This window comes from Mustelus asterias, chromosome 7 (genome assembly GCF_964213995.1).
Source record: "Mustelus asterias chromosome 7, sMusAst1.hap1.1, whole genome shotgun sequence".
Lineage (NCBI taxonomy): Eukaryota > Metazoa > Chordata > Chondrichthyes > Carcharhiniformes > Triakidae > Mustelus > Mustelus asterias.
Window position 1 is genome coordinate 135,461,948 of NC_135807.1, and position 24,185 is coordinate 135,486,132.

Below are 24,185 nucleotides of genomic sequence, written 5' to 3' on the forward strand. Positions count from 1 at the left end.
GGAAACCCACACAGGTATGGGGAGAACATGCAGACTTCACACAAAGCTGGGAATTGAACCCGGGTCCCTGGGACTATGAGGCAGCAGTGCTAATCACTGTAACGCCGTGCCGCTGTAGGCTAGATAGATGTGGCGTCAGTGAGGTTATTGTGGATATTGATCAATGGCCTATCCCAGGAAACAGTAGTCAAGGAAAGGGAAGGAAGTGTTAGAGATGGACCATGTGATGGACCATGAGGAAAGGGTAGAAATTGGAAACAAAGTTGATGAAATTTTCCATTTCCGGGTTGATAGCAGGAAATGGCACCGATATAGTCACCAATGTACTGGAAAAAGAAATGAGGAAGGGTGTAATATCCCAACTACGATAGGGACTCTGGGTTTTAAACAGAAAGAAAAGAGTGTGGTTTGTACATGTAGATTCAAACTAACAACCACAGATTAATTCATGTACTCTTGTACAGAGTATAAACTGAAAGTAAAACAGCAGCCTGTGCAACACCCTAATGACATCGTCATCAAATCATGTGACCTTCTCTTGAAGCAACCTGCAACCCTTTTAAATAAATAACAGAGCGGGAGCTAAGTACAAATGAAACAAAAAAATCTGTTCATATTATCCCACAAAAGGCAGTCCTAGCTAGGCCCAGTGTGGGTTACCATAGCAAGACCGTTTATTTGGAGGAAGTGAATGAGAAGTTTTTCATTGTGAGAGCAAATTCATGTTAAGCGGAGGAGGGTGATGATGAATGGGGGCTAGAAGGATGAAGTGGAGAGCCCTCAGGCCTTCCAGGTGGGGGTGGGGGGGGGGGGGGGGGGAGGTGGATGATGGTATAGAGAGATGGAATGTCTATGATGAAGAGGAGATGGTTCGAAGTTGGAAGTGTTAAAGTGGCAGACGGAAGGGTTGTGGGTGAGACGGAGCAAGGGGAGAAAACATGGAATCACGAGAGGAGGAAATCATTCAGCTTCACTGCGGTCTTAGCTTGGGTGGACTCCACAAATGAAAGGGCAATATTCTGTAATTCACATCAAACCTTCTGCCTCAATGTCTACCGTATCCTATTTTGCTCGTGATGAGCCTTTCCTATTTATTCCTGCACAGTGTTTCCAAACGATCTGGCAGTCGATGTTCAAAGTGATACCAGTGGCACGCTGAGGAAATTGTTACTCTCATTGCTTGAGGTAAGCATTAGTGACACGTCCAACTCTCACTGGCATAACACAGACGCAGAAAGATGTGTAAAGCTACAAACAACACTTGTTTCAATCAACATGCAAACTAGAAAAAAAAACCTGATAATCTAACCATTCAACTGAAAGGATAATTTATCAGATCAATAAGCCATTTCTTTATTACAATTGAATTGTTCAGAAAGACAGTCCGCTATCAATAAGGCACAAATCAGGAGTGTGATGGAATACTCCCCACTTGTCTGGATGGGTGCAGCTCCAACAACACTCGAAGCTTGACACCATCCAGGACAAAGCAGCCCACTTGATTGGCACCATGTCCACAAACATCCACTCCCTTCACCACCGACACTCAGTAGCAGCAGTGTGTACCATCTACAAGATGCACTGCAGCAATTCACCAAAGATCCTTGGACAGCACTTTCCAAACCACCCATGACCGCTTCCATCTAGAAGGACAAGGGCAGCAGATACATGGGAACACCACCACATGCAAGTTCCCCTCCAAGCCACTCACCATCCTGACTTGGAAATATATCACCGTTCCTTCGCAGTCGCTGGGTCAAACTCCTGGAATTCCTTCCCTAACGGCATTATGGGTCACAGCACCTGGACTGCAGCAATTCAAGAAGATGGCTCACCACCACCTTCTCAAGGGCAACTAAAGATGGGCAATAAATGCTGGTCTAGCCAGCGATGCCCGTGTCCCACGAATGAATAAAAGAGAAATTAATACTCTGTTTCACTGAGTATCTAAAACCTCACTGCAAAAATGTAAATAGGAAAGAACCATGGAATCATACAGCAGAGAAGGAGGCCATTTGGTCCATCGTACCTGTACTGGATCTTTGACAAAGCCATCCAGTAAGTCCCATTTCCCTACTCTTCCCCAACAGCAGTGCAATCTTTTTCCCCCCTTTGAACATGAATTCCATCTTGAAAGTTACCATTGAATCTGCTCCCTCCGCCCTCTTAAGCTGCGCATTCCAGATCGCTGCACAAATTAAATGTCCTCATCTCCCCCGCTGGTTCTTTTACCGCAGTGTAGAAAAAAAACCTGCAGGGGCTGAAAACTTTGAATGAAATCAGAAGGCGTTGGGAATGCGGAATAAGTGGATCTGTATCTGAAAGAGAAAGATATGTTCAGGACTCTGGTGTGACACCAGCAATACAACTGAGCACAGTTATAGGATTCAGGAGACATCCAATACAACAGGATCAAAGGATGACAATAGCATCTCGGGACCAAGAAGTGGAATTGACGGTAAAGTTTCACCTACTGGTGATGACCAACTTCTTATCAGGCAGGGCATGGGAGTGAGGAGAGGGGGCATGGGGTGGCAGAGGAGGGGGAGAAAAGTGTGAGGTGGCAGGATCAGAAAATTCCAACATTGCTAAGATAGACATTAATGACCACCAGATGGGTTACGGTGGCACAGTGGTTAGCATTGCTCCCTCACAGCACTAGGACTCGGGTTCAATTCCGGCCTTGGATGTCTGTCTGTGTGGAATTTGCACATTCTCCCCGTGTCTGCGTGGGTTTCCTCCGGGTGCTCCGGTTTCCTCTCACAATCCAAAGATATGCAGGTTAGGTGGATTGGCTATGATAAAATGCTCCTTGCTGTCCAAAGATGTGTAGGTTACATGAATTGGCCATGTCAAATTGCCCCTTAGTGTCCAAAGATGTGTAGGTTAGATGGATTAGCAGGGTAAATGTGTGGGGTTACACAGATATGGTGGGGGAGAGGGACTGGGTAAGATATTCTGTCAGAGAGTCGATGTAGACTTGAAGGTCCCAATGACCTCCTTCTGCACTATGATTCCATGATTCAATGTCTCAAAGCACTTTACAGTTAATGAAGTATTTTTGAACTGTAGTCACTGTTGTAACGTCGGAGACATGGTAGCAATTTGTGCACAGTAAGATCCCACAAGCAGCAAGGTGTGAAAGACCAGGTCATCTGCTTTTATTTTAAATGTTGAGTTTGGGATAAATATTGGCCAACACACCTGGGAAAAACCTTCTGTTCTTCAAATTAGCACTTTTGCAGTTTTGGTCTCCCTACCTAAGAAAGGGTATACTTGCCATAGAGGGAGTGCAGCGGAAGGTCACTGGGCTGATACCAGCGTTGGCAGGATTGTCCTACGAGGAGAGAATATGGCATTGAGATTGAGGATCAGCCATGGTCATGCTGAATGGTGGAACAGGCTGGAAGGGCCAAATGGCTTACTCCTGCTCCTTGTTCCTGTGTTTTATATCCACCTGAAAGGCGATGAGGGGATTAGTTTAACATCTCATCCAAATGACAACATCTCTGACAATACAGCATTGCCTCAGTGCTGCACCAGCTTTGACCTTGTGCTTCATGCCTGGAGTGGGACTTGAACCTGGAACTTTCATTTGTGAATGACAAGTGAGTGCTACCAACTGAGCTGCCATTTGAAAGGAAGAGGGAGGAAAACCCGAGATGAACGCAGAATCATAAAATTGCTACAGTGCAGAAGGCAGCCATTCGGCCCATCAAGCCTGCACCAACTCTCTGGCAGAGTATTGTACCCAGGCCCATCCCCTGCTCTATCCCCAAAGGTGAAGGTGACTAATATTTGGATAATCCAGCAGATAATGAAGGAATATGATTCAAGCCTGATTTTGTTGAAGTCTTCAGTGCTCAGTGTTCAGACCAGACACTGCTCCCAAAGCTTTGGTTGAGTTTGTTTGGACCTCCCTTTGATATTAGCAATAACATGGGATGTAGAGAAGCATGAAGCCAAGCTTACGTTCCATTACTCTCGGGATATGGAGCATTGAGTTCCCATTTAGGGCACTGTCAAGTTTAGTTCCACACATCAACAGCGTCAAGTAAGATGTTGGTGGTTGGAAAGCACTTTGGGTCACTCTGAGGTCATGAACAGCACCATCTAAATACAAGTCCTTCATCCCATCCCAACGCAACTATTAAGAAAAGTCACATTGTTCACTTAGAATCTAACATAGGGGTGGCATGGTGGCACAGTGGTTAACACTGCTGGCTCATAGCGCCAGGGACCTGGGTTCAATTCCAGCCTCGGGTGACTGCGTGGAGTCTGCATGTTCTCCCCGTGTCTGCATGGGTTTACTCCAGATGCTCCGGTTTCCTCCCACACTCCAATGATGTGCAGATTAGGTGGATTGGCCAAGCTAAATTGCCTCTTGGTGTCACAAAGATGTGTAGGTCAGGGGAATTGGCGGGGTAAATGTGTGGGGTTACAGAGATGGGGTGGGTAAGATGCTCTGTCGGAGAGTTGGTGCAGACTTGATGGGCCGAATGGCCTCCTTCTGCATTGTAGGGATTCTATGGTGGCAATAAAATGGCTAACATTGTTGGTATTTGTGTAAAAACAGGCTGATCGAGATGAACGGTTCGAAGTGAATGCAAGTCTGGCTGAGCAAGATGCTAAAGAGCTGTATGAGGTAATTAAACAGCATTATGATATTTCTGTTTTATTCTTTCACCAGATGTGGCCGTCACAGGCAAGGCCAGCATTTGTTTCCCATCCCTAACTACCCTGAGCTGAGTAGCTTGCGAGGCCATCACTGAGGGCAGTTAAGGGTCAACCACATTTCTGGAGTCGTGTATGGCGAAGAGGGGCCGCCGTCCTTCCTTAAAGGGGATGGGTTTTTACAACAATCAATGATAATTATATTGGCGGCCATTGAGAGCAGCCTTACATTCCAGATTAATTCACTGAATTTTAAAATCCATATTGGGATTTGAATCCATATCCCCAGGGCATTAGCCTGGGTGTCTGCTTTGTTAATCCAACTACATTACCAACATGACACCGTCTCCCTCTCTGTTTTACAAAGAGAGATTGAACAGTTTAGGCCTGTACTCTCTGGCATTTAGAAGAATGAGGGGAGATCCAATTGAGGTATGCAACATGGTAAATGGGATTGACAAAGTAGGCATGGAGAGGATGTTTTCTCTTGTGGGGCAATTTCGAATGAGAGGTCATAGTTTTAGGATAAAGAGTGGCAGATTTAAAACAGAGATGAGGAGAAATTACTTCTCGGGTCAGCAGCACGGTGGCACACTGGTTAGCAGTGCTGCCTCACAGCGCCAGGGACCCGGGTTCGATTCCCAGCTTGGGTCACTGTCTGTGTGGAGTCTGCACGTTCTCCCCGTGTCTGCGTGGGTTTCCTCTGGTTTGCTCCCACAGTCCAAAAGACGTGCTGGTTAGGGTGCATTGGCCGTGCTAAATTCTCCCTCAGTGTTACCCGAACAGGCGCCGGAGTGTGGCAACTAGGGGATTTTCACAGTAACTTCGTTGCCGTGTTAGTGTCACAGTGTTACTAATAAATAAACTTTAAACTAAACTTCTCTCAAAGGGTGGCAAATCTGTGGAATTCATTACCCCAGAGTGCAGTGGATGCTGGGACATTGAGTAAATTTAAGGAGATAGACAGATTTTTAATGGGTTAAAGGGTTATGGAGAACGGACAGAAGAGTGGATCTGAGACCGAGATGAGATTAGGCATGATCGTATTGGATGGCAGAGCAGGCTTGAGGGGCGAATTGCTGACTCCTGTTAAGTTCTTATGATAAGACGATGATGAGATATTACGAGTGATCATTTTCAAATTGGAAACGTATTCCCATTTACAGGCTGGAGAAAATCGCTGGGGTACAGATGAACTGGCATTTAATACTGTTCTAACGAAAAGGAACTGTTTGCAGTTAAGAGCCACTTTTAAAGCCTATGAAATAGTAAGTACTACTCAAGACAATGCTGGATAAACCCAAGAGGCCTGGCAGCATCTGTGGAGAGAAATAGAGTTAGCGTTTACTCCTGACCTGTTATGCCAGTTATGGTTTATTTACCTTCACTTGAAATTAAATTGTGGGATGAGTTTAATCCAGGGAGACATTACCTTAAAAATCAGAGCCACGCCATTCTGTGGAGAAGTCAAGGAACACTTCTTTGCACGAGAAAGGTCAGTAGGAGTGTGGAACATCTCCTACCCAAAAAGCAATCGATGCTCACTCAATTAATAACTTTTAAATCTACAATTGGTAGGTAACCTTTTGCCAGACATGGGTAATGAAAGGATTTGGGGCCAAGGAGGACAGATGGAGTTTATGTAATCATCAACCACTCTCTCACAAAATGGCAGAGCAGGCTTGAGGGGTTGGGCTGAATGGCCTTCTCCTGTTACTATGTTATCAAAATTAACATTGCATTCTTGTGACTGAGATGTGGCTGTCTTGCACAGCCAATTTATACTCAATAGTTAGTCCAGTTGGAAATTACTTTAAGTTGGAACTGCCAAACCGAATAACCATAAAAGGCAGAAAGGATATTGGTTAAGAAATTGTTGTTGGAATCTATTCAGTTGGTGTCTCTGGTGTCTCGGCTGATTGGTATTCTTCCCTCTGACTCGCAAACTTCTGATTTCCAGTCCCTCTCTAGAATTTAAGCACAAGAATCTAGGCTGACACTCCAGTGCAGTACTGAGGGAGTGCTGCACTGTCAGCGATGCTGTCTTTCGGATGAGGCGCTGCACTGGATTCCGAGCTGCCTGCTTAGGTGGGATGCAAAATACCCCATGGCTCTATTCTGAAGTAGAACACATGAGTTCTCCCCAGTGTCCTGGCGGCATGGTGGCACAATGTTTAGCACTGCTGCCTCACAGCGCCAGGGACCCGGGTTCAATTCCAGCCTCTGTTGACTGTGTGGAGTTTGCACGTTCTCTCCGTGTCTGCATGGGTTTCCTCCGGGTGCTCCATTTCCTCCCACAGTCCAAAGATGTGCGGGTTAGGTGGATTGGCCATGCTACATTAACCCTTAGTGTCCAAAGACGTATAGGTTAGGGGGATTAGCCATGGTAAATATGTGGGGTTATGGGGATAGAGCCTGGGTAAGATGCTCTGTTGGGGAGTCGGTGCAAACTCGATGGGCCAAATGGCCTTCTTCTGCGCTGTAGGGAATTTATGATTTATCCCTCAAATCAACATCACTAAAACAGGTAACAGTATCTGGTCAATATCACATTGTGGGAGCTTGCTGTGCACAAAATGGCTGCTGATTTCCCCCACATCATAACAGTTACTGAGATTCAAAAATTACTTTGCTGTCTGTAAAGCATCATAGAATCATACAGCGCCGAAGAGGCCCTTTGGCCCATCGAGTCTGCACCGACTCATTAGAAACACCTGAACTCCTACCTAATCCCATCTCTTGAGATCTCCAGTGATCATGTAAGGTGCAAGTCTTTTTTTTTAGTATTATCCATTATTTGACTCCAACGGCTTTTATAAATCTGTTAATAGAAGAACAAGATACTGAGGAGTGAAACAAAATGCTGGAAAATCTCAGTAGGCCTGACAACATCTGGATAGAACCTGGAAGAGTAATGCCAACATCCTGTCAGAGCCGCTGAGATTTTCCAGCAGCTTCTATTTATGTTTCAGATTCCAGCGTCTGCAGTAATTTGCTTTTAAGATACTGAGTCAGGATGCTGGTAACCTGAATTCATGACCTAAAAAACAACTTGTTGGAAATGCTCAGAGGGTCAGGCAGTGTCTGTGGAGAGTGAAACCGAGTTAATGTCTCAGGTCAATGACCTTTTATCAGGACTGGGAAAGGTGAGAGATGGAATAAGACTTAAGCAAGTGAAAGTGGGGAGAGTGGGTAAAGGACTTGAAGGGAAGGTTTGTGGACAAGGTGGAAGATAGGAGAGATTAAATGGCAACAGGGAAGGTAGTGCAATGCTGCCCATCATTAACTCTTTACCGGTTCGGATAGAAGGTCACTGTAATAACTCCACGGAGGCAAAAGTCCCGTCACTAAGTTACTTTATTTACACCATACATCTGTACACAGCCAGCTCTCCATTTGCTCCCTGCTGAATGCCGGCTGGGAGTCTGACTGTGGTAAACCACTGTTAGCTTATTGCCTGTGTGTGTGACATGCCTGGACACATCCCTGCCGGCCCTACCCGGGACTCCTCCCCCCCCGGTCCAGGTATAAAGGCGACTGCTCCCCACCCCCTGCCTCAGTCTCTGGACCAGTTCATCGGCATGGGTGTGCTCCAAGTCTTTTGCTAATAAAAGCCTATTTGTTCTTGCATACAAACTAGTCTTTGCTCGATTGATGGTGCATCACTGACACACCTGCTTTAAATAGGGAGCATGAGGCTCCCTGATTTAACCATCAATTAGGATTCATCAGGCACTTCTTTTCTGGTACCAACCAAATAAACTAACTCAAATTAACTTAGGGACAAATTAAAAGGGGCAGCTCCCCAAAAGGAGGGGGAACAGCCCGAACCAAAAATCAAAGCATAAAGAAAACTTAAAACATAAGACTCATCAGGTAGCTCATACTCTAGCAAGCCAACCTCTTTAGCCTGGCTGAAGTCATCACAGTCACGACCTGAACCATTGACTCTATCTACTTCTCTGTCCACAGATGCTGCTTGACCTGCAGAGAGTTTGCAGCATTTTCTGCTTTTATTGTGCTCATTTGGTGTCCTCGGGGCTGGCACGCACAGGATGGGCTGCATGGCCTCCTTCTGTGCTGTACCTTTTCTATGGTTCTATTTGGTACTTGTTGAGCCGTGCACACATCAGTGACTGATCTCCGATTTGTGCAGGGGGTGGGAGAGGTGTTTAGCTGATTCCCTCAGTGGGAGCAATTCAATTAGCCTCTGGCTTTACACCCTTCCCATCCCCTCATATTACTCAGTGATCCCTGCTGGAATACAGACAGCTTGCTTCCTGAACTCCTGCTTGGAGGATTGTGCTTTGGCCGAGTTGCTGAACGATAGAATCTAGAACTGTGGTGCCAGCATCCGTCCCCAACTACATCACAGATTTGTCCAAATCAGGGTTTACGTTTCCAGAAACATGATCTGGGCGTGGTTGCCAAAATAGAATAACCTGAATAGAATAACCAGAACAGAATGACCAGTGCAATTTAACTAATGGTGGCACAGGTTGCCTGTACTTGTGGACAGATACCTCAACAGGAAAAAGTTACAGGGTTATGGGGAAAGAGTGGGGAATGGGACTGATGAAATTTTCACTCAGAAGCACTCTTGCTTCTGAAGCACAAGGTTTTGGGTTTAAGTCACACTCCAGAGATTTTGAACTACAAACAGCAAACAGAAGAAATCGTTCCCTGATCCGCGATCACATGAGATGCTTTCAAGTTTCCCCCTCTTTATGTTGCTATCATAAATGATTCTGGGAAAGTACATCGACAACAGAGATTCACAGATGCAGTGCTGCCTCTCTCACAGTAGAATCTAACAGCACATCTCACCTGTTCTGGCACTTTGAAAGGAAAGCTTGCATTTCTATAGCACCTGACATGACGTTCCAGCATGCTGTACAGCCAATCACATGCTTTCACTGTTATAAAGTAGCAGCCAATTTGCACACAGGGAACTCCCACAGTTTTAGCAGCATTGATTAGGCGATAATTATTGAGAAGGATCTGCTCTCTACTTCGTATCCAAACAGTGCCATGGGATCATTTGCAGCAGAACAGGCAGGGCCTTGCTTGGACATCTCATTTGAAAGATGAAGGCAGCATGGTGGCACAGTGGTTAGCACTGCTGCCTCCCAGCGCCAGGGACCCAGGTTCAATTCCCGGCTTGGGTCGTTGCTGGGTCTGCACCTTCTCCCCGTGTCTGTGTGGGTTTCCTCCGGGTGCTCTAGTTTCATAGAATCATAGAATCCCTACAGTGCAGAAGGAGGTCATTCGGCCCATCAAGTCTACACCAACCACAATCCCACCCAGGCCCTATCCCCATAACCCGTGCATTTACCATAGCGAGTCCCCCTGGTACTAAGAGGCAATTTAACATGGCTGATCCACCTAACCCGCACATCTTTGGACTGTGGGAGGAAACCGGAGCACCCGGAGGAAACCCACGCAGACACGGGGAGAATGTGCAAACTCCACACAGACGGTGACCCAAGCCGGGAATTGAATCCGGGTCCCTGGCGCTGTGAGGCAGCAGTGCTAACCATTGTGCCACCCCACAGTCTGAAGGACGTGCTGGTTCGATAGCGACGCTGTCACCGGTGCAGCACTTGGAATTTGTGCTCGGGGTTCTGGAGCGGGATTCAGACTCACAGCTTTCTGAGGTGAGAATGCTACCCTCTGAGCCACTGTTCTAGTCAGGATTATCGATGGGTTATTTAACAGAGGCTGTAACTCCACTCTCTCTCGTATTAACACAGCTTCACGGCACAGCCATCGCTGAAGTGATCAACAGAGAAGCATCGGGTGATGTGAAGAAAGCCTACCTGACAATTGGTAAGGTTTTGTGCAAAGATTGGTAATAATTTGATCTTTTTAAATTCAAACACCGTGTGTGAAATTAGTTTAATTTTCTTTGGTGCATAGTCACATCGCAGCCTTAAATATCAATGCTCAGTAACTCAACTGAATAAACAGCAGGAATACAAGTGCTGGGGAGACCATTCGGCCCTTTGAGGCTATCCCACGATTCAATCAGATCATGACTGATCTGTACGTTAACTCCATCTACCTCCTTGTTTCTGTAATCTTCAGTATCCGTGCCCAACAGTCATTTATCAATTTCTTTATCATTGTCTGTTTTTGATATGTTGATCATGACCTTCTGACCACCTATGAATACGGCCAAATGAAGGCAACAGCAGGTAAGTTCAAGGGTCACCTGATGTGGGCAAGCTTTCCTCCTGATTTCAGGATAATTTATTTTTCAGTGTTTTGAGAGCAGACAGATGATTAGGGATGCAATTTGAAGTACTAGAATTATTTACATATCAATCATTCAGGGCATCGCAATTGGGCAGTTCAGACTAAGCATAATGGTCAATTGGTAATACAGAACCTGCGCATTGATGATAAAAGGTCTCACTTGAAGCTACATATATTTGTACACAAGGACCCATTCTCTGCAGGCAAAAGGAACATGTCCAGGAATTGCCCCATTTATGTATTAAACAAAAACATGGTGGGGAGGGGGGGCGGGGGGGGGCAATAGTTCACTGGTGCATTCTCCATGACAATGTCTTGACCAATCAGAATTAACTTGTCAGCCAATCAGCACCCTTTTCTCGTGCAGTATAAATTGTTGCTCCCTTTGAAATTTGGCATTCTTGCATTTGTCCTGAGGAGTGCCAGGCAAAAAACTTTGACAGCATGTCTCCTTTTTTTTCAAACAATACTAAGTGTAATCTTCAGAAGTAATTTGTCTGTCATTTTAAAGTCATCGTGGGTGATTTTAACCAAACTCACTGGTCAGGAAAGCCCAGAGTTGAGGCCACAATCAGTTCAGCCAGGCTCTTATCAAGGGGCCGAATGGCCTACTTCTGCTCCTAATTCTTGTGTTTTTGTGAGTTCCATTTTCTGGCAACTCTCTGGTGAAGGTATTTCTCCTGGGAGAGAATTCCAGGGGTTGGGCTGTTGACAGCTGATGGTCAGTAGGTCAAAATGATTTGACTGAGAGTAAAAATTGGGGGGGTGTGTAAAACTAACTTTGCATCAAATCTCGTTAGTTTCCCAATGGGTAATTTTGGTTAGAATTTCCCCCAGTACATTCAGCCCTTATCATTGTTAGAAACATTTGATTTTATATTGTGTGTCAGGAGTGTAATGGAACACTCTCCATTTGCCCGGGTGGGTGCAGTTCCAACAACACTCAAGAAGCTTGACACCATCCAGGACAAAGCAGTCAGCTTGATTGGAACCCCATCCGCCAAATTGAACATTCACTCCCTCCACCACAGATGCACAGTGGCAGCAGTATGTCCCATCTACAAATGCACGACAGCAAATCGCCAAGGCTCCTTCGAATTCACCTTCCAAATCCACAGCGACCCTTTACTGTCTCGAAGGCCCAGGGCAGCAGACGCATGGGAACACCACCACCTGCAAGTTCCCTTTCAAACCACTCGCCATCCTGACTTGGAAATACATCGCCGTTCCTTCACTGTTGCTGGGTCAAAATCCTGGAACTCTCTTCCTAACAGCACTGTGGGGGTACCTACATTACATGGACTGCAGTGGTTCAAGAAGGCAGCTAAACCACCGCCTTTTCAATGGTAACTGGCTATGGGCAACAAAGGCTGGCTTAACCAGCGACACCCATATCCCGTGAAAGAACTTTTAAAATGATCTATATTTTTAAAGGAAACAATTTGTTGAAAACCTTCTGTACAATGCAGACTGGGTACCGGCAATTACAATCCGGAGGCACCTCTGTGCCAACACTAGCTGAAGGACCTGCTGGCACAGGAAACAGAGGTGACAACTCCACACTTATCAGCATCTATGTAACCACTAGGGCCAGATTGTAGAGGTGCTTTCCATTAGGAATAGGAACTGAAGGATGCTATCAAAAGGACATAAAGGCACTGGAGAAAGTACAAAATGGTGGCACAGAGCCGGGTTCGATTCTCAGCTTGGGTCACTGTCTGAGTCAGACAGCACCTTCCAAACCCACAAACACGAAAGACAAAGGCAACAGACACATGGGAACGCCACCCACCTGTACGTTCCCCTCCAAGCCACTCACCGTCCCGACTTGGAAATATATCAGCTGTTCCTTCGCAGTCGCTGGGTCAAAATCCTGGAATTCCCTCCCTCACGGCATTGGGTCAACCCACAGCACATGGACTGCAATGTTTCTAGAAGGCAGCTCACCACCACCTGCTCAGGGGCAACTAGGGATGGGCAATAAATGCTAGCCAGCCAGCGACGCCCATGTTCCACGAATGAATAAAAAAAACCCTAGCCCAGAAACCTGAGCACAAAAGGCCGACATTCCCATTGCAGTACTGTGGGAGTGCTACACTGTCGCAGGTGTTGCCTCCTGGATACCTTCTCAGCTGGATGTAAAAGTTCTCATGCAACTGTTTTGAGGCAGAACAGGGATATTATCCCTGGTATCCCGTTTAATGGTTACTCTTCAATCAAAACTTTTGATTGGGTGGCACGGTGGCTAGCACTGCTGCCTCATAGCGCCAGGGACCCGGGTTCGATTCCCGGCTTGGGTCACTGTCTGTGTGGAGTCTGCACATTCTCCCCGTGTCTGCGTGGGTTTCCTCCGGGTGCTGTGGTTTCCTGCTACACTCCAAAGGTGTGCGGGTTAGGTGGATTGGCCGTGCTAAATTGCCCCTTAGTGTCAGGGGGACTAGCTAGGGTAAATGCATGGGGTTGTGGGAATAGTGCCTGGGTGGGATTGTGGGTGGGCTGAATGGCCTCCTTCTGCACTGTAGAGATTCTATGATAAAAAAATGTATTATATGGATGTTGCCATTTGTGGGATCTTGCTGTGCACATACTGGCTGTCACGTTTCTTACATTACGACAGTGACTACAGCCGAGAATCTCCCATCTCGCCCGCCATGGGAATCGTAGCAGAAAGCTTAATGGACCTTTAAATGGTTCCGTCGAGTTTGGGCGGGAATTTCTGGTCTAGGGGTGCGCGTGGTTGGAGAATCCCAACCGACGTATCGAAAGTATTTCATTGGTTGTAAAGTGTTTTGGGATATCCTGAGGTTGTGAAAGGCGCTATATAAATGCAAGTTCTTCTTCACCAATGATTGATTCTCAGGAATATCGAGGGGAGGGTTAAGAATGAATGGAGATACAGGATTGCCAGTGTCTTTAGAGAATCTCATTTAAATGCGAGCCAACAAATCTATAACTCGGCTTTGTCCCGTTTACGCCCACCAGTTCAATGCACGAACGATTGTCAGGCATATTTTGCCGAGGTGTTACATGAGGCGATGAAAGGAACAGGAACGGATGAGGGCACCCTGATTCGCATCGTGGTGTCTCGCTCAGAGGTAACGGGGAGAAATAACTTGGCTTCGTGTGTCTGATTTCCCAGCCGAATTGTGAGGCCCGTTTCTCATGCTGTGAGGGTGGGGAGCCCCTGATGCTTGTGAGGTGGTTGGCAGGGGGTAGGGGGGGTCCTCCGTGTCCGAGGGGTGGGGGGGTGACTACTTTCTGTGCTGATCGGGGCGCCGTTTAAGGATGGCACCCTGGTCTCTGTGGAGCCGGCATTGCCGATTCACTAGGCCTCTCTCCACACTCTCTTTCTTTTATTGTCAGAGTGGCTAAAGATTAGGTGCTGGATTCTCTGGCCAGGCTCGCTTCAATACTGGAGAATCCCGCCCGAGTTCAATGGACCATTGCTTGGTCCACACCCTCCGCCCGGTACAATTCCTGTGGTGGGCGGGACGGGAGAATTCAGGCCCTGGTCTAAAAACTCAGCTGTGCATCCGGAGAGATACAGGCCGGTTTCCAGTCGGAAAAAATATGGAAAAATTCCGGCCAATGTTGTAACCAAGAGCTCCCAGTGGTCTGTCATTTTAACTCTCCGCCCCACTCTCACCTCCTGTCCTCGGCCTCCTATACTCAGCCAATCAAGTCTACTTGTGGCTAATAAATTAGCTTTATGGGGTGGCACAGTGGTTAGCGCTCCTGCCTCACAGCGCCAGGGACCCAGGTTCGATTCCAGCCTCGAGTCGCTGTCTGTGTGGAGTTTGCACATTCTCCCCGTGTCTGCGTGGGTTTCCTCCGGGTGCTCCGGTTTCCTCCCACAGTCCAAAGATGTGCGGGTTAGGTTGATTGGCCATGCTAAATTGTCCCTTAGTGTCAGGGGGATTAGCAGGGTAAATATGTAGGGTTACGGGAATAGGGCCTGGGTGGGATTGTGGTCAGTGCAGACTCGATGGGCCAAATTGCCTTCTTCTGCACTGCAGGGCTTCTATGATATCTCAAGGAACAACATCTCATCCTTCCCTGAACGACGTTACTGAATCAGTCTGGATTTTTTATTGAATTCAAATTTCACCATGGGCTGTGTTGGGATTCGAACCTGGCTCCCCAAAGCATTACCCTGGGTCTCTGGATTACTAGTCCCAGTCATTACTAGTCATTATTTCTGCCCCCATTTCCTTTCAGGTGGCAGTGATGTATGCAATCGTACAATACATACAATGCAGAAAGAGGCCATTCAGCCCATTGAGTCTGCACCGACCACAATCCCACCCAGGCCCTATTCCCGTAACCCCACATTGACCCGACTAATCCCCTGACACTCGAGTCAATTTAGCACGGTCAATCAACCTAACCCGCACATCTTTGGAGTGTGGGAGGAAACCAGAGCATCCAGAGGAAACCCACGAAGACATGGGGAGAATATGCACACTCCACACAGACAGTGACCCAAGGCCGGGAATCGAACCCGGGTCCCTGGCGCTGTGAAGCAGCAGTGCTGACCACTATGCTACGACGCTGGGTTCAATTTCCGGCTTGGGTGACTGTCTCTATGTTCTCCCCATGTCTGCATGGGTTTCCTCTGGGTGCTCCAGCTTCCTCCCACAGTCCAAAAGACGTGCTGGTTAGGTGCATTGGCCGTGCTAAATTCTCCCTCAGTGTACCCAAACAGGGTGTGGCGACTAGGGGATTTTCACAGTAACTTCATTGCAGTGTTAATGTAAGCCTACTCGTGACAATAATAAATAAACATATAAACTTTTACTGTCTTGATACAAATGACAATTTATGTTGATGACATCCTATATAAAGAAACTGGATTGTATTTTTCCTGTCAACAGGTTGATCTTCCATCTATTAAGGAGCGGTATCAGGAGATATACAAGGTGTCTTTAGCAGAGGCAGTCAAATCTGAGACGTCTGGCGATTTCCAGAAAGTGCTGTTGGCCTTAATAAAATAAAAGGTGATCAAATCTGGGACACCACTTCAATCAATGCGCCTCAGTGTCCCGGAAACATGCAGAGTACAAACTCATGTCGGTGATGAGATTTGATGCAGCCTTCAGTGCGATGTTATTTTACGTTACTGCTTTCTAAAAAAATATGAAGTCATTTCATTTGAGGGGAAAATAAATGAACCAATTTGCACAAATCCACGGTAAAATTTTTGAGGTATGGGGTGAGAGCTTCCAAAGAGCTAGCACAGGTAGAATGGGCCGAACAGCTTCCATCTGTACAGAAGCAGAAAATGCTGGAAAATCTTGGCAGGTCTGACAGTATCTGTGGAGAGAGAATGTTGAAACGTTGGCCGTTCATGCCAGTGGGATTCTCCGATCATGCTGGCAGTGCACACCCGCTCACGGGTTACCCGGCAGTGTGGGGTGCCTTCAATGGGAAATCCCATTGACAGCGGCAAGACCGGAGAAACTCTGGTCACCAGCGAACGGCACGCTGCCTCCCGCCACTGAGAAACACGCGGCTGGGATGCGGAGAATCTCACATATTAGCCAATATTTTACGACCTCGCAACGGGTAAGGCTCATACAATCCCGCCCGAGGCCAACAGAGAATTCTGTGAGTTCGGGTTGGGCGTGGCGGTAAAATTCCAGCCATTCTGTCTCCACAGATGCTGTCTGATCTTTTCCATTTGTGTTTCAGATTCCAGCATCCGCAGTATTTTGCTTTCACCCCTCTGTTTAGTTTCATTCTATGATTAGTACCAGTGTGGTGGCATTACAGATCATTCATGGATAGTGATGGTGAAGGTTCCAACTTTCACATAGCTGACCAGGTATCACTCTCACTCTTACCGCCTACCGTTGGCGTGTGCTGGAAGTATTTGCAGGTTTGATACACAACCTGCTTTGTTCCATTATGAACACACCTTCCTTGGTCATCAACAGCTGGGGTGGGACTCGAATCCAGAGCTTCTGTGGAACCACCTCACCACAGGGCCTCCCTATGGAAGCAGTGCACATTGATCCAACTGCTTTCCACCTCTACGGCATCAGTTGTAATATTTAAAACCCACATTTCCCAGAGAAAGAGGTGTATTACTTCAAGAGAAAGCCTCATGTCCAGAGAAGCATTGGTTTCATGAGGTTAACTTGCTGGAAATTCTTGAATCTATAGATTTGAAATCTCAGTTTGCCTGGAGGATGGTTTCTAAACCCTCCTGAGGCTGACCAGAGGGATTCGGCCTCCGGTCGGCTTATAGCTCAGTTGGTAGCACACTCATTTCTGTATCAGAAGGATGTGTGTTCAAGTCCCACCTCCAGGATTAAGCTCTCAAATCTAGGCTGGCACAGTGAAACAAGGTCCTGTCTGTTGTCTCCAAGGGTACTATTCCGAAGAAGAGCAGGGGATTTCTCGCTGGTGTCCCGATCAAAGTTTACCCCTCAATCAACATCGCCAAAACAGAGGGCAGGATTCTCCAGTCCCGTGTGCCCCAAGACCGGAAATTCCCGCTCAAGCTCAATGGACTTTTAAATGGTCGACCGAATTTTCTGTCTCGTCCGCTACGATTCCCGCGGTGGGAGAATTTTGCCCCAAGTATCTGGTCATTATCACTTTGCTATTAGTGGGACCTTTCTGTGCACAAATTAGCTGCTGCGTTTTCTACATTACTGCCCTTCAAAATGCATTGATTGGCTGCCAAGCACGTTGAGGCATGCTGTGGTTTTGAAAGGTGCTATAGAAATGCAAGTCTATCTTTAAGGACGCACGGGAAAAGTTTTTCACACAGAGGGTGGTGGGTGCCAGTGGAGGTGGCGTAAACAGGCAGGTTATCAATGTTCAAGGTGTATGTTGATAGACACATGAATGGAAGGCGAACAGAGGGATAGGAACAGTGTATCAGCACAGGCTTGATGGGCCGAAGGGTTTGTTCCTGTGCTGTACTGTTCTTTGTTCTAATACAAGATACAGCCTGGGAACTCACAATGAAAATGTGCTCAACACGAGTTCCAGCTTCAACTGGCTCGCAATTTCCACTCGCAACTTAATCACCTCTATCTGAGAAGGGGCAGGAATGGTCGGTGTGGGAAATGGGCATGTCAGACTGGCCTACGGGAGATGTCCCTTTGAGGCTGATGTTAAGGTTGATTTTTGGAGCAGTGTAAAATGAACTTTATTCTGAGTTTGATGCATTCTATCCCTTACCCAGGAGTGCCTGATTCTTATTTTGCTGGTCCAAAATGGGCAAAGATGTTCCACTCTGTCACCTTAAAATGTCTCAGACACTCAGGGCTAAAACTCGCGGACGACCAAGGGGAATTCTAAGACTTGTTTGCTTCACTGTTTTCCAGAAGAATAACCTTTTATGATCCATTATAACTGTGTAATGTAACATATTTTACCTGTAACATATAATTTTCATTTTGACACAATCTTTATAAACAGAACTGAAACCCAGGTTAATAAACTATCTTATGTTAATCATGTCAAAGATATGCTTATTCGAACTAAGTCAGAGAATCTGGTCAGCATCTTTGTTAGTCACCAGTTTGTTGATTTATCGTATGCACAAGGCACCTTATTTTCCTGAATTTCACTCAACAAACTGTGAAACGTTCCCCTTGTCGGTTTAGTCTGAACCACATGCATCCGTCAAGCAGACCCAGTGAACTCTCATAGGATCACAGAATCCCTACAGTGCAAAAAAGGCCAATCGCGTCTGCACCGACTCTCTGACAGAGCATCCCCACCCAGGTCCTCTCCCCTTCCTCGTAACCCCACACATTTAGCATGGCCAATCCATCTAACCTGCATGTCTTTTGGACTGTGGGAGGAAACCAGAGCACCCAGAGAAAACCCACACAGACACAGGGCGACAGACAGTGACCCAAGCCGGGAATCGAACCTGGGTCCCTGGCGCTGTGAGGCAGCAGTGCTAACCAGTGTGCCACTGTGAATTGAAGGGTGTGATTCCCTCTCTTTCACTGTGGGTCTGGAGTCACATGTAGGCCAGACCGGGTAAGGACGGCAGATTTCCTGCCCGAAAGGACATTGGAGAGCCATATAGATATTAATGACGATCAATGATTACTAAAGCTAATTTTAAATTCCCAGTTTTGTATTTATTAACTAAATTGATTAATTGAAATTAATTTCCTCCAGTCGCCATGCTGGGATGTTGAGCCAGTGTCCCAAGGGCATGAGCCTGGGTCGCTGGATTACTAGCCCAGTGACATTGCCACTACACCACTGTCGCCCCCTATTGTTGGGTGTTTAGAAGAGTCTCACTTCCAATGGGCATTTTGCTAAGTTCCATCAGACAGGGTTCCAAGAGGGATTGAACCCAGCTCCCTGGCGCTGTGAGGCAGCAGTGCTAACCACTGTGCCACCGTGCCACCCTCGAGCCCACTGCAGCTCGTTTACACACCGGTGCTTTGATTCCATCTCCTTAATTGTCTCGGCTTGCAACATGTTCCTCAAATCCTATCCGGATCCAGAAAGCTAGTGATATAAACACAAGTTGGATTTGTTTAATCCAGGGAGCAATCCATGCAAGGATCGGCGTCTAAATATTTATGCAAGCTGGCTTTGGAGAAATAACACACGGATCACATGAAGCAAAGCAGCAAGTCACGAGGATGTCCCTCAGTGATAATTCCCCGTTCACTCTTCCGTCTTCTCCAGGGTGGGTGGAGGAGGGAGGGAGGAAAATTATAAATTTGTGGACTTTCTGGATACAGTGAATATTATGATAGGAATATGATACAGGAATAACAGCTGGCCATTCAGCCTCCCGACTCCATTCCACCATTCAATCGGATCAGATGTGGCCTTTCCTATAGCCCGCACATGAGCAAGTACTAAGCTAAAAGTAATTTTAAAAGAATCTGCAGTTCAGTGTAATACAGAGAAAACAGGAGCAAAAGATTCTTCCAGTTTTAGAATGAGAATTCCACGACTTCTGGAAAAGGTAGCCGTCTCCCACGATGGAAACCAACTTTCTGAATTCCTCCTGGTGGGGGAGATCACCTTGTACAGGAGGCGGCATGGTGGTTAGCACTGCTGCCTCACAGCGCCAGGAATCCGGGTTCGATTCCAGTCTCGGGTCACTGTCTGTGTGGAGTTTGCACATTCTCCCCGTGTCTGCGTGGGTTTCCTCCGGTTTCCTCCCACGCTCCAAAGATGTGCGGGTTAGGTGGATTGGCCATGCTAAATTGACCCTAGTGTCAGGGGGATTGGCGGGGTAAATATGTGGGGTTACGAGAATAGAGCCTGGGTGTGATTATGGTCAGTGCAAACACGATGGGCCGAATGGCCTCCTTCTGCAGGGATTCTATGATAAGAGGCAAGGTACCTTATAATAATGACCAAAGCTGGGATGGTGTCCAGGACTAAAACTTAAATTAGAAGGAGTGCAGAAAAGATGTACTTGGATTCTACCGGGAATCAGTTGTTTGAGTTATAAGGAGAGGCTGGATAGACTGGGACTACTTTCCCTGCGCATAGGAAGCTTAGGGGTGATCTTATAGAGGTGTATAAAAATAATGATGGGCATAGATCAGCTAGATACTCAACATCTTTTCCCAAAAGTAGGGGAGTCTAAAACTAGAGGGCATAGGTTTAAGGTGAGAGGGGAGAGATACAAAAGGGTCCAGAGGGGCAATTTTTTCACACAGAGGGTGGTGAGTGTCTGGGACAAGCTGCCAGAGGTAGTAGTAGAGACGAGTGCAATTTTGTCTTTTAAAAGGCGTTTAGACAGTCACATGGGTGAGATGGGTATGGAGGGATATGGGCCAAACGCGGGCAATTGGGACTAGCTTAGTGGTTAAAAAAAAGGGGCGGCATGGACAAGTTGGGCCAAAGGGCCTATTTCCAAGCTGTAAACCTCTATGACTCTAGTATTCACCTTGGCCTCTGGATTACTAATATAGTGACATTACCACTGCCCCCCCAACCCCTGCCCGCCCCCCCCCCCCCCCCCATCGACGCTCTACACGAACAGAGACTTGATTCCGTCAAGCACAAGCTTGCATGCAGCCACCAGCTCAGTGCTTTACCCTGTTGCACTGTAATTTCGCACAAACCCTGGGTGTTAATGCAATCGTCTGTTCAGGGCATTATTTGGAGGGGAGGGAAGAATCGAAGCAGGATATCAGGGAGGCCGCGGCTCCCTCTGGAGTTTCCATGACAAGCACAGAGAGAAGGAGAGTCCAGAATATCACTCCCTCCCTATCTCCATAACCTCATCCAGCCCTGCAAACCACCCCCCCCCCCCACCCCACAACCACCCCACCCCACAACTACAACCACCCCCCCCCCTCCATCCCCTCCCCAGCCACTACAGTTCTGGCCTCTTGCAAATTTTGATGCGCAACCTTCAGCTGCCTTGGCCCCAAGCTCTGGAATTAACTCCCTCCACCTCTCCCGTCGCATAAGGTACTCCTTTCAACCGAACTCTTTGACTACATTTTTGGTTACTGTAGTAAGTCTACGGAGGCAGAAGTCCCTTCACCAAAACCCCTTTATTTACAATTCCAGCAGCAGTACCCAGAGTGCTATCAGTCAGCGGTCTACCTTCGGGAGTGCCAGAGGAACTGACACTCCCAGTTAAATACAAGGAAAAGACTCCCTGATTGGCCCATCAATTGACTCCTTAATCAGGGAACTCTTTTTGTCCAACCAAATAAACAAAATCAAATTGACTTAGGGACAACAGTCACCCATCACACTGCTCAGTTTCACATATTTGCTTGATAAATGCTCCTGGGGACAGGGCCTTTGGCACATTTGTTTTCACAGTAAAGGTGCTATATCAATGCAAGTTGTTGTTGTTAGCCTAGATCCCCACCACTGCCCAGAGATTTCCTGGGGGCTCAGCCTCCTGCAGACAGGGTCATCCCATTTAGCGGGATACTTCTTAAACCCTTATTGCCTGCCTGGAGGTGAAGCCAGAATAAGAGGCTCTCGCGCTTGCACTCAGCCAACCCCCTCAGATTTGAGGAGGACAAGGCAAGGTCAAAAGGTAAGTATGTGGTTTCTTCGTCCTCTTCCGGCAGCAGCCCCCCAAACCCCCTCACCCCGTAAAGAATCTTCAGGGATGGTGCGGAGCATTTGCCCACTGTTAGCTTGGCATGAAACCAGAGACCTGCTCTGCCAGTTGTATTTCTGCCCCTGCTCCCAGGCAAGGCCCTCTGTCCAAACACATCAAAACAAGTCAGGTCACCAAACACTGGGAAAGATAGGGAAATTGGCCCAGACCACTGGGACAGCAACAATCGCTTGGATTTCTCAGATAGCTGTCAATATAGAAACATAGAATCCCTACAGTGCAGAAGGAGGCCATTTGGCCCATCGAGCCTACACCAACAACAATCCCACCCAGGCCCTATCCTTGTACCCACACATATTTACCCTGCTAATTCCCTGACATTAAGGGGCAATTTAGCACGGCCAATCCACCTAACCCACACATCTTTGGAGTGTGGGTGGAAACCGGAGCACCCAGAGGAAACCCACGCAGACACGGGGAGAATGTGCAAACTCCACACAGACAGTGACCCAAGGCCGGAATCGAACCCGGGTCCCTGGTGCTGTGAGGCAGCAGTACTAACCACGGCACCACCATGCCTTGCTGTGCGTCAATCACATTGCTGTGACTCTGGAGTCACATGCAGGCCAGACCAGGTAAGGATGGCAGATTTCCTTCCCGAAAAGACATTAGTGAACCAGATGGATTTTTCCGACAATCACCAATGATTTCATGATCATCAGTAGACTTTTAATTCCAGATATTTTTTATTGAATTCAAATTCCACTACCTGCCATGGCGGGATTCGAACACGAGTCCCCAGAACCAGCACATCTTTGGACGTGGGAGAAAACCAGAGCACCCGGAGGAAACCCACACAGACACGGGGAGAACATGCAAACTCCACACAGATAGTCCCCAAGGCCGGAATTGAACCCGGTCCCTGGCACTATGAGACAGCAATGCTAACCACTCTGCCATCATGCCACCCCCTATATTCAGTAGCTTCACTCCGTAAAAACCTCAATATTCAGATCAGAAACCATGATGACTGTGTGACTATTAGGGGAAGCAACAACCCGGGTAGCTTCTGAATGATACCAAGGAGAGGATTTGAATCCCAGGCACCAAATTGCCTTCTGATGAGTGCCATAAACACAAAGCGGGTACAGAGAACCACTGGCCTTTAGCTCAATAAACGCATTTGATTTGATTTATTATTGTCACATGTATTAGTATAGAGTGAAAAGTATTGTTTCTTGCGCGATATACAGACAAAGCATACCGTTCATAGAGAAGGAAAGGAGAGAGTGCAGAATGTAGTGTTACAGTCACAGCTAGGGTGTAGAGAAAGGTCAACTTAATGCAAGGTAAGTGTGGTAAACCACTGTTAGCTTATTGCCTGTGTGTGTGTGACATGCCTGGACACATCCCTGCCGGCCCTGCCCGGGACTCCTCCCCCCCTGGTCCAGGTATAAAGGCGACTGCTCCCCACCCCACTGCCTCAGTCTGGACCAGTTCATCGGCATGGGTGTGCTCCAAGTCTTTTGCTGATAAAAGCCTATTTGTTCTTGCATACAAACTAGTCTTTGCTCGATTGATGGTGCATCAGTAAGTCCATTCAAAAGTCTGATGGCAGCAGGGAAGAAGCTGTTCTTGAGTCGGTTGGTACGTGACCTCAGACTTTTGTATCTTTTTCCCGACGGAAGAAGGTGGAAGAGAGAATGTCCGGGGTGCGCGGGGTCCTTGATTATGCCGGCTGCTTTGCCGAGACAGCGGGAAGTGTGGACAGAGTCAATGGATGGGAGGCTGGTTTGCGCGATGGATTGGGCTACATTCACAACCTTTTGTAGTTTCTTGTGGTCTTGGGCAGACATCTGACATTATATGGGATGGGATCATAACCTGAGCCTCACTAAATCTCCCTCTGCTGGAGGGAGCGTGCTTAGAGATTCAAATCCACGCTTTAACCACAAAACATAAAATCAGACGGATAAAAATACTGTAGCCAACGGTAAAAGAGTTGTTGTTGACTATCACATTGTGATATGGAGCAGGGCCATAACATTTCAATGCTGCCAATTGCTCTGTATGTGGGTCAACTGTAGAGCAGGTACAGAGTGACTGATGTTATTTTCCATGATGTCTCCTCTGCTATGTTAGTCTTGAGCCAAGGCGAATACTTTCCTGGCACCAAGACCACACAAATCCAGTTCCGCTCCAATACCTGCAGCAC

At 47.2% G+C, this 24,185-nt stretch overlaps 1 protein-coding gene across 1 annotated transcript in view; it reads left to right on the forward strand.

Annotated features, from left to right (window-relative positions):
* Positions 1–18,400, forward strand: part of LOC144495966 (annexin A13-like) — a 41,481-nt gene extending 23,081 nt beyond the window's left edge. The window contains exons 6-11 of the mRNA XM_078216869.1: positions 1,106–1,185; positions 4,577–4,645; positions 5,841–5,942; positions 10,428–10,503; positions 13,915–14,027; positions 15,807–18,400. Of these exons, the coding sequence (XP_078072995.1) occupies positions 1,106–1,185; positions 4,577–4,645; positions 5,841–5,942; positions 10,428–10,503; positions 13,915–14,027; positions 15,807–15,926 (560 nt within the window). The 3' untranslated portion in view covers positions 15,927–18,400. The remainder of the gene's footprint in view (positions 1–1,105; positions 1,186–4,576; positions 4,646–5,840; positions 5,943–10,427; positions 10,504–13,914; positions 14,028–15,806) is intronic.
* The last annotated feature ends 5,785 nt before the right edge of the window (positions 18,401–24,185 follow it).